The sequence below is a fragment of the Lagopus leucura genome, unplaced genomic scaffold (genome assembly GCF_019238085.1).
Source record: "Lagopus leucura isolate 7727_CA_CO unplaced genomic scaffold, USGS_WTPT01 Super-Scaffold_100001, whole genome shotgun sequence".
NCBI lineage: Eukaryota > Metazoa > Chordata > Aves > Galliformes > Phasianidae > Lagopus > Lagopus leucura.
In genome coordinates this window covers 45,312,484-45,323,705 of record NW_024962262.1, presented here as the reverse complement: position 1 = coordinate 45,323,705, position 11,222 = coordinate 45,312,484, and the positions used below count along the sequence as shown (strand labels likewise).

Genomic DNA, 11,222 nt, shown 5'->3' with positions numbered 1-11,222 from the left:
ACCTTTCCAGTTGGTTTCTCCTTGACCTCCCTGCATGAGCAATTTCCCTTGCCCACTGCCAGTTTTCTTATACTCTCTTTTAAATCCCTGGGAAGAAATCATACTTACAATCGAGTAGGAGGATGCAAAAGCTGACAGTGGATATGAAAAAACAAAGCTGGAAAAGCTGGGATTTGCTTCCAGAACACCCTCTCAAATAGTGAGTGCGAAAGTCTAGAAATTAACATTTATTTTTTTTTTTAATAAGGATTTTAATTCATTTCCACTTTCCCTGTGGCATAAAACACAACCACCAAAATCCAATCACTCGGAGGTGCATACATATGTACCCCATGGATATGATGAAATAAAGCCTTTGGCTATAGTTTCCATGAGCAGTAGGGTTGCACCAGACCTGCTACAACTTTCAGCACCGCCTGCTCCACCAGGAATCTGATGATGTCCATCTCACGGAACACGCGCACCCGCTGCCTGCCATTGACCCAGTCACAACCTTAAAGGTTAAACGAACCATAAACCATTTCCTAACCCCCAGCTGCCCCTCCTCTGTCAGCTCCATGCTGTTCCCTCGGGCCCTGTCGCTGTCACAGAGAGCAGAACCCAAAGCTGAGCACACTCCAGCCGCTCCACGTTCATACAACAAGCACCGCACACCCGAAGCCCCACCCCCCATCTTCCTCTCAGCGCTCCTCAGCACCGCCCGCTCACGGCGCGAAACAGCGCGCAGGCGCAGCCCCGCCTCATCCTTCCCGCCAATCGCCGGCTGTGGGGCCTACTGTGGGCTGCGGCGCACCGGGCCGTCCTGTCTCCCGGCGGCCGGTATGGCGGCGGGGCGCGTGTTGCGACTGGGCGGCCGATGGAGCTTGGCGTCGGGCGGGCCCAGCGCCCAGGTGAGAGCCGCCCGGGCACTGCGTGGCGGCCGAAGGGGAGCGGGAAGCCTGAGCCGCGCGGGATCCTGCGTGCGTTCGCCCCGCTGAGAGGCTCGGGAGCTGCAGGGGTTGGTTGCAGTGCAGCCGCTTCCGCCGGGCTGCGTTTGGTTTTCGTCGTGAAGTTAAAAGTGCAGGGGAGGCTTGGTATAGCGTGTGTGGGGACAGAAGTAGCGGGGCTGGGCTGTAGCCCACAGCCATCCACAGAAACAGAGCAGTGTGAGAGTTGCGGGTAATTAACAAACGATATTACGTTTGGTAAGCGGATGAGTGGTTATGGAATCTCCGAATCCCCGCAGTGTGGAGGGAATTGCTCTCCAGAAATGAGGTTGCTCCTGTTTGAGCAGAACCAACCACCTGTTCTGGTAGATGCTGGCTTTCAGCTGCTGTCAGTGCAGCGGGCAGCTGTGGTGTTGCAGCAGTGCTGGATATATGCATTCCAGCAGTGGCCAACAAATTTGTTCAAAGGCAGCCTGCTAACAGTCCCAAGCGACTAACTGTGTGAGCTGAGGATCTGTTTGGTGACTGAACGAAACCCTGAGTAGCAAGAAATTGATGTAGTAAGTAAATCAGAGGTAATGCTGGAGGGAGCAATTGGAACTATTTAATACTGCTGAATTGCGGATGAGCATTATGTATTAGGAATGAAGACCTGGGTGGTTCCTTGTGCAGCAGGCAGAAATACACTGAAGTTGCCCAAGGACTGAGAAAAAAGCTGAAAAAGTCCTAGTGCTTGATCATAGTGCATAGAGCATTTGGAGGAGTTTGCCTGGTTTTGGTTATCCTACGTCACAGTTATGACTGACAGTGGTGTGGCATTTCTGGGCAGGCACCTGTGAGCTGAGAAATAGTCTTGAAGAAGTGACTGTAGAAGACAGGGCTGGAAGGGGTCTTCTCTGATGACCTGTCTAATTCTCTCTGCCAAAGGTGGGATCTGTACCTGAGCTCACAGCTATAAACTTATCATCCTGTTTGCAAATGTCTGACCTAAAGGGTGCAAAAGGAACTAAGGAGACATGGGGCACAGGCAGTTTGAAAGATTCTTATGCTGTTAATCTAAAGAACAGTTTGGTGAGGATGTTCAGAGTGTGAAGCATTTACGTGAGTACGGAAAGCACCTCATGGAACTCAAGAAAATTGCAGTGAACACTGTCAAGAATCTGTACTGAAAAATGGTCTTACTTTGTTTCTATCATTCCTGTTGTGGTTGTGTAGGTTTTTTTTTTTGTAGTAGAAGAGTTCAGAATACCATGTGGGCTCTTGCTTTTGATTGGGTCTGGTATTGTGTGTGAATTTCTGTGGTTCGTGTATGTACTCGTATCAGAAATATGATACCACTTTGTCCTGCCAGCAGAGAACGTAAAACCAGATTGGGTGACACTGTGTGTATAAGAGCAAATCTCCAGCATGGTCTGGCTTCAAGAAATGGCTGGGCATGAAGCAGACATTGGTTGTAACACTGTGGATGTTAGGCTGCTTATCAAACTGTGCTTGAGAAATGGTTTGTCATAGCATATTGGCCTCAGTATTTTGGGAGATTTTGTAGCTGCATGCTAAGAATGGAGTAGCTTTCTGTGCAGTTGCTAGCCGAGATAGAGTTGAAAAGCCTACTGGTATTTTATAGTTTATACCTGAAATCCACTAGATCTAAATCTTTGCCCCCATTACGCAGGTTTGATATTTACCCTGCATCTCTACATTTATTTTATACATATATTTTAATAATACATATTATATAAATATATATAAATACAATATATATATATAAATATGTAAATACAAATACATTTATTTTATAATATACAGTACAAGCAAAGCCTAATACATAGATTTGGTCAAATAAGCAAAAGAAGTAGATTCTGTGGGTGGGAGAGATGTGGTTTTAGTTACCTTGAAGAGAGAATTCAGTTAGGGAGAAGTTTCTTCTGATTAAATACTTTGGCAAGTCTTTTATTAAAGTAATATAAAATTACTTCAGCGTGTTTAATGATATCTTGTGATACTTCCTGATGTGTTTCACAAAATGCTTATTAAAACACAAACCTGATACTGATTTCTCTATTTAATTTGAAGGCCAACTGGAATCTGAGACTTTGTAAATGTCATTTAACTAAATGAATTAAAACACTTTGTAAAACATCACACTTGATAGCAAAAAGCTCACATACCCATTCTGTATGATAACTACATATTGCATGCTTTGTTTTGTGCAAGACTGAGTGAAGGACTGCTGTTTGCATCTTTCTTGACTATGCGACCAGTAGCTGGAGCAGTAGACACAGGGCAGCTCTATTCCTGCATGTTGTTGTGGTTATACAGCTCTAACTGTGCATCTGTCAAACCCCAAGACATTTATCCTCGTGTTCAGATGGAATCTCCTGTGTTCCGGTTTCTGCCCGTTGTCCCTTGTTTGGTTGCTGGGCCACAAGGTAGAGCCTGGCCCCATCCACTCGATACCTGCCCTTTAGATATTTATAAGCGTCAATAAGATGCCTTCTATCCCGGGTCTCTCAGCCATTCCTCATAAGGCAGACGCTCTAAGCCTCTGATCATCTTTGTAGCCCTTTTTTCTTTGCCCTTAACATAGAATCGTGGAATCACTCAGGTTGGAAAAGACCTTAAAGATCATGGAGTCCAACCACAGCCGAACCATACTACCCTGACTCTAACAACCCTCCACTAAATCATGTCCCTGAGCACCACATCCAAACAGTTTTTAAATACATCCAGGGATGGTGACTCAACCACCTCCCTGGGGAGCCAATTCCAGTGCTTCACAACCCTTTGTGTAAAGAAGTGTTTCCTGATATCCAACCTAAATTTACCCTGGCTCAACGTAAGGCCATTTCCCCTCGTCCTGTCACCAGTGAGAAGACACCAGCTCTGCTTTTGCTGTAAGGACCTTTCAGATGCTGGAAGAGAGCAATAAGGTCTCCCCTCAGCCTCCTCGTCCTCAGGCTAAACGGCCCCAGTTCTTTCAGTCTCTCCTCATAGGCCATATTCTCCAAGCCCCTCATCAGCCTTGTTGCTCTTCTTTGGATCTGCTCCAGCACCTCAATGTCCTTTCTGTACTGAGCTGTCCAAAACCAAATGCAGTACTGGAGGTGAGGCCTCACCAGTGCCAAGTCCAGGGGCAGGATGACTTCCCTGGTCCTGCTCACCACACTCACCAGTGAAGCCATATTCATGGGACAGTAGTTAAAAAACAACAAACCAACCAAACAAACCCCCCTGGAAATAAAAACAAACGAACAACAACTCCTGGTTACATCTCTTAGGGTGATCAACTTGGAGTTGTCTGAAAATTGTTTTTTATTGTGGATTTTTTTTTTTGGAAGCAGATTTTACATAAGCTGATTTTTCTATATGTTTACTGTCTTCCAAGAAAATAGGGATTTGTGAAACTGTCTGAATGCTGGGTTGTTTGGGGAGAAGTTGATCAGGAGATGTGTCCAAAAGTAGAGGTTTTCCATTCTCTCCTACTCTGCTAGAATTGCCTACTATTTCAGGAGTACTGGCAGTAACCTATATTATTTAAAAGTGGTGAGGTTGCTGTCTGCAGTAATGCTCCATGAAATGTGTAACGAGTAAATGTAAACCTCTATAGTTTCCTCTGGAAAGTTGAGGAGTGTTTTTTTTTTTTTACAGAAATGCCAGGAGCATCTGGTGCTACTTTGCAGTTCTTGCCTGTATTGCCCATGAAATAGTGCTCTTATCCCAGAAGAGGTTCCCAATACAATAGATACTGATTTGCATAAGAGGCTGTTTTCTAATTATGAACAGTTTGTATGTCCAGGGACTTTTGATTAGTGATGAATTGAAACTAGGGAAGAATATGAATAGCTTGAGGGAAGGAGGACAAAAATGAGAAAATTACAATAGAAATTGACAGGAATAAGATGAAAGCAGTCTTTTTAAAGTGTCCTGTTTAAAGCATAGGAGAGAGAAAGCAATTTTGGGCTGAGTAATATGGAATCATGTGTTCATTAACAAGAATTACAAGTAATTAATTACTATTACAACAAGTAAGAGGATGAATTGAATTCTTTCCTGAGGAGTGACTAGGAGAAGAGTAGGTAATATGCAGAGAAACCTTATTGCTTTCTTAGGATGTCATCAGAGCCTTGTAGATGGAAGATGTGTATTTAAAATATTTATACATATATATGTATGCATATATATGTGGCATTGTATATGGTGCTTCTAAACCATGGAGAAAATAAGGCAACAGCACTCTGCCATGAAGCTGTTTTTAAACCTTCTGTGGCCAGTGCACATTTATGTGTGTTTATGTCTTTGTGGTTGTACCCAGGCTTGAAGATTGCTACTGTGTTCATATTAGTTTTAGGAAGAAAACGTTTTAAGCTGCTTATATTAGCTTAATTTGGAATGATCAAATCAGTCAAAATGGTCAGCGTGTCCAAGTTGTGATTTACAGAAGGCTGTTTCTGTGACTGAGAGGATGTTTAGTTGTTTTGGTTGCTAGGTTTATTCTGTTCCTCATAATAAGGCTACTAATTCACTTTGTTATGAGTGTTTGGGTTTTAATGTTTCATGAAAGGTAGACTGAGGCTGCAGCATCAGAAGTGGAGACAGTTTAATTACTTGCTGAAAGAAATTAAGGTAAAGAAGGGTAAAGGTAAAGAAGGGTAAGGTAAAGAAGAAAAGTCTTCTTTCTTCCACTTCAACCACCTCCTGTTAGCTTTGGCACTCAGGAGGGCCATTTTGGGATCTCTGGCACTAGCTTAGCAGAGAGCTCCCTACTCTTTGGCAGGGCACAGAAATTTCAGTATTCTGCCAGAGCCATAGAGCTGCAGAGGACTTTGTCTCTCCAAAGCTGGCATTAACAAAATAATGCACGCTACTGGCAGTAAGCTGAAACTGGAACATTGCAGCCCTGTCAATGAAACTCCTGTTCCTCTGGCAGAAGGCTTAATTGAAATTAGTCATCGTAGTTTCTGATTGTCTTGATTAAAAGAAAAGCTTATCTGTCAATCTTTGTGGGAGACAAATATTTGTCCCTGGAGTTTTGATTCCTGAGCTGGAGCCATGCTTGGTAGTAGCTGCTGCTGAGAATCATCCTGCTTTGTTTCCTCATCATTACACCAGAAGCAGTGAACCCTCTGGCACTGAGCAAAGAAGGAGTAATTCATACTTTTCCAGAACATCTAGCAGTGGTTGTCACTGTGCCACAGGACACAGGGTAACCAACATGTTTCCAAAATCTGTTAGAGGGCTGCCCTGTAGATTCTGTTCATACTTTGTTATGGAGTGCCTTTAGGTAAATGCAGAACCTGCTTATGTACTGATAGATATATGTGCAAATGAAGACTGCATCTTTTGATCAATGCTGTGTTTTGCTTTTGCTGGATGTTCCCAATATGTAATACTACTTTTCTTTCCATCAGAAAAATCTGACTGAATTAAACAAACAAACAAACAAACAAAAAAAAAACACCAAACAAACAAACTTAAAAGGCAGGTGCAAAAATACAGATATTTTCAGTAAGAGGAAAAGTGGTTGTCCAAATTGATAGTGATGTGTGAAAATGTTCAACTTTTAGAAGGTTTTTCTGTTCTTAGGCATTAAACAATTGAAAGAAAATGGTTTTGTGACTGTAACTGCATTTGCTAGTTTATTGCAGTAGTGTGTTGAGTCCTGTTATAAATAAGCAGTAAGCATGACTTGTTTTACTGTTGATTTTATTTAAAACTCACGATGCTAAAAATATGAAAATAAATCTCACTTCTTTTCTGTTTTTGTTAGACATTGAGGCTAATTTATACCACCACAGCTGCATGGAGGAAAAACGTAGCAACCTCAGGACCTGAAAAATACACGGAGGCATTTATTAAGAAACAAATTGAAGAGTTCGACCTAGGAAAGAGACATTTAGCCAACATGATGGGAGAGGATCCAGAAACTTTTACCCAAGAGGATATTGATGTAAGTGCAGTTGCTCTGTTGGAGAAGTAATTTACTGTAGAGTTTCAGATATTGAAAGCACTTTACTTCAGCATGAGCCCCTCAGCTCTCTGTGATTTTTAATCAAACTGTCAGAATAAGAAAGACTACTACTGTATGTTGCAAACATTGCAACTGTGACTGTGAATAGAGATTCTACTCATGCTACCGTGTGAGGTCAGACATCACAGTATAGAGCTGTGTGTACCATATCTTGCTGAAGCACAGTGGGTTCTTTTTAAAAGTACTAATGGATAATCCCCTTGATCTGAGGTTATAAGAAGCCCTGCAAAGGTTTGTGTAGCTCTTTGGAACATTTAACCACAATTTGACCTGCTGTGTATATTTAAGTTGGGTTTTCTTGTGTGATACTCTGGTTGCTGGTAATGCCAATTAAGTCTCATAGGATGTTTTACAAGTAACCCCCTGGTTTAGCATAGAGATTCTAATAAAGACCTGCATCTAGGGCTCGTGTTAGTATCTCAAAACATATTATTTTATTGCCATTCTCTCTGACAGCTGATAGGTGGGTGGCCTCTTCTTTCTCTGTGCCATTTAACTTATGTATAGATACGCTGTCTTTCACATAAATAAATAAAAATTGACGTCCAACTAGGACTTCACTTCCATCATTTCTATCTTATTTTACCACACATCAGAGGTAGTGAAGAGAAATGTCATTTGGTGACATTCTGTCGTAGGTGAAGCTGCATGCTGCTTTTTCTGCACAGCAGCAACACTATTACTAAAGCCGTGGCAGCACAGTATATCAGTGGTGCCCCTAGGGTAGATGTTGTGTGTGCTGGAAGAGGTATTATGTGGTTTTGTTTTTTTCAGGGGAAGGGGATTGTTTTGCTCACATGGTTTTGTCACCTTTCTGTGGCAAATTCTGTTAGCATAGCTGTTTCCGTGTAAGAGGTCTTGATAGCCTGCTTTTGCCAAGGAAGAACTACACCTGTAGGTGGTGATGCAGGGTGATTTCAACTGCTTTTGACAGAGAGGCTTCAAAATGAAGTTCATAAGATTTCTCTGAGAATAGATGACAAAGTAGAAAAGAATGAAGTTTAATGGCCTGCTGAGAAAAAGGTTGAAGTGAGACTTGAGTCTCATCAGGTATCAGAAAATTCATAAGGGAAACTTGTCTTCAAGTCAGATATCATAGGAAATCAAGCTTTATGAGTAAGGACTTAACTGCCTTAACGGTAGTTAAGGTCCTATCAACAGTGAAGATTATTAATGAAGGAGGCATTTGGATTAGTAGTAGTGTGCTGCTTTACACTGGCTTTCTTGCTTTCCAGCAGGTTGCAGAATTTCCTTTCCTAGCATTTTTCTGATTTTTTTTTTCCTACCTTTAATGATGCTTATGTTACAGGAAAGTACTTAAAGAGTATTCATGCACAAATCTGCCACTACAAAGGCCTCTCACTCTACTACAGTATCACAGAGTCTTTAGAGTTGGAAGAGACCTATAAATGTCATCCAGTCCAGCTCCCCCTACAGTGGACAGAAATACCTGCAGATAGATCAGGTTGCTCAGGGCCTGGTCCAGCCTTACCTTGAATGTCTCCAAGGATGGAGCTTCCACTACCTCTCCAGACAATTGGTGCCAGTGCCTCACCACTCTTATTATATAAAAAAAAAAAAACTTATTCCTTATGAGCAATCTAAACTTCCCTTCTTCAGTTTAAAACGACTCTCCCTTGTTCCATCGCAACAGACCCTGCTTAAGAGTCTGTACCTTTCTTTCTTATAGCCTCCCTTTAAGTACTGAAAGGCTGCTCTCAGGTCTCTCCAGAGCTGCCTTCTGCAGGTTGAGCAGCCCTAGCTCTCGCAGGCTGTCCTTGAAGGGAAGGTGTTCCATTCCTCAGATCATTTTTGTGTCCCTCCTCTGGACTCAGTCCAACAGGTCCACATCTCTCCTGTACTGAGGATTCCATATCAGGATGCAGTACTCCAGGTGAGGCCTCATCAGCACAGAGTAGAGGGGTACCTCCCTCAGCCTACTGGCCACACTTCTTTTGATGCAGCCCAGGATACATTTGGCTTTCTGGGCTGTGAAGGTACATTACTGGCTCATGTACAGCTTGCTGTTCACCTGTACCTCCAGGTCGTTCTTGTTAAGGCTGTGCTCCATCCTTACATCCCCCAGCTTGTAGTGATTGCAGGGGTTGCTACAACCCATGTGCAAGACCTTACACTTGGATATATTGAACCTCATGAGGTTCACGTGAGCCCACTGCTTGTATTTGTTTAGGTCCCTCTGAATGGCACGGGACATCCCTCTGGTGTGTTGACCACACCACACAGCTTGGTCTTTTCTGCAAACTTGCTGAGGGTGCACTTGATCTACTGTCAGTGTCATTGATGAAGATCTTAAGAGCACTGCTTGCAGTACGGACCCCCAAGGGACACCACTCGTCACCAATTACCAACTAGACATGGAGCCATTCTCCACCACTTTTGGTACAGTCTCACAACCTATTCCCTGTCCATTGAACAGCCCACCCATCAAATCCATATTTATTCCATTCGGAAAGAAGGATGTTTGGGGCACAGTGTCAAAGGTCTTACTGAAATCTGGATAGATTATATCAGTGGCTCACTCTGGTGCTGCTCCTGATAGTTTAGTTAGTTTGCCTGAGAGGTTAAGGGTAAGTGCATTAACTTTCCTTCTCTTGATAGAGTATAGAGGAAAGGCTGTCAGGCAGCAAGACTGAAAGTGGAAAATGAGCATGTATAGGTAGCAATTTCTTCTGTATGAATCTACGGCACTGGTCACTTGCACAAAATTAACTGAGCTCTATAATTAGTAAATGCAGTGCATGTGGCAAGTATGTGACTGCTTTGCAGACTCTATTTCTGAAAAGATGAAGAAATGAATCCAAAAGTGCAGTGTTTTGTTTAGTGATACCAAGTGTCTGTGTTGCATATTTAATTTCTTCATATTACATCAGGTGTTGGAAAATACTTAGTGTATAATAGTGTCTGCTATGCATAATTAAATTACTGTTATAAAAATATAAAAGCTGCTTAAGCACCGGCAGGAGAATTACCAAGCTTTACATTTTAAACAGTAATAATTCTTACTGCTGAGTGCTTACATACCTCTATGTCTTTTACTGTTAATCAGGCTGTGCTGTGTAGTTCAAAAGTAGGCATCGTAAGATTCTGTCCTTCACTGGAGTTTTAGGTGTAGTTTAATAAAAGCTAAACCTTGTGAAGTTTTAAACCGGAAAATAAGTTGACTTACTTGTTAATCCTTCTCCTGGATGTTGTGGAAGCAGAATTGCCTCTTATCGATGCTTTTATTTAGGAATGAAAAGTTAAGCTGTGCATTACAACTTTGTTTCTGGAGGGGAAAAAAAAAAATCCGGCAAATTGATGTATAACTCTGCAGAAGTCTACGAATTGCTTTTTAATTGGTATTATAGACCTTGCTCTGAAGCTGAGATGTTTTATTCTCCTATGTGTGAATATGTGGTATGAGGTTTCTCTAATTGATTTGCTTTGCCCATTCCATTTGATGTATCATTTTTCACAATATTTCATAATTTGTGCTCATTTCTAATGAACAGAGTCGTTAGGACAGGCATGTCTAAGTGCAACTGACAGCTAACATTAGGTGCCAGATGCAGTTTATAAAGCTATGTAGAACTGCAGAGAACAGTTTAAATAAATTAGCACCTGTACATTAGTCTCACTTGCTGGTAATTTATAAGCGAATCAGTAGAGATGGCATTTAGGTACGTCATTGATCAAGTTAACAGCTGCATACCCACTGCCCAGCTGGGATACCTAATTAATAGAGATTGCAGTCCTGACCTAGTGCTTTTCCCTGATTGAGTCTGTAATCCTTTTATTTTTGATTTAACTTCCTTGCGATTATAGTAAACAGCCCACTTTCATTTTCCACTGTCAGTTCTGTGATATTCCACTTTAAAGACCAGAAACCTAAGTAAGATTAATATAAGAAAAGCATCTTAATCTCCTTGACCCATTTATATGATATGTCAGTATTTTTATTATTCATTTCTGTGCAATCACTAAATGCTCTCTGAGATATGAGTTCATCAGGAACTTTCCCCATAAGTTAGTAAAACTTGAAGGCTAGAAATGTGTTAATTTTCTTCTGCTGTCTGCCATATGACCTAGTAGGTTGTTGTGATGAAGACAGTTGGAAGAATTTTAGACTAAAATAGACACTTCTTCCTAGGTATATTCAGTTGCATGTATGTTGTTGCAAAAGTACCAGTAAGATTATTCACAATGAAAACGTTATACAAGTGGAAGCTTCATTCCTTAGAGGGTGTAGTTTCTTTCAATGAGTCAAG

General features: G+C 41.8%; 1 protein-coding gene across 1 annotated transcript in view; it reads left to right on the top strand.

Annotated features, from left to right (window-relative positions):
- The first annotated feature begins 783 nt into the window (after window positions 1–783).
- Window positions 784–11,222, top strand: part of MRPS9 (mitochondrial ribosomal protein S9) — a 32,938-nt gene continuing 22,499 nt past the window's right edge. The window contains exons 1-2 of the mRNA XM_042868064.1: window positions 784–890; window positions 6,694–6,873. Of these exons, the coding sequence (XP_042723998.1) occupies window positions 822–890; window positions 6,694–6,873 (249 nt within the window). The 5' untranslated portion in view covers window positions 784–821. The remainder of the gene's footprint in view (window positions 891–6,693; window positions 6,874–11,222) is intronic.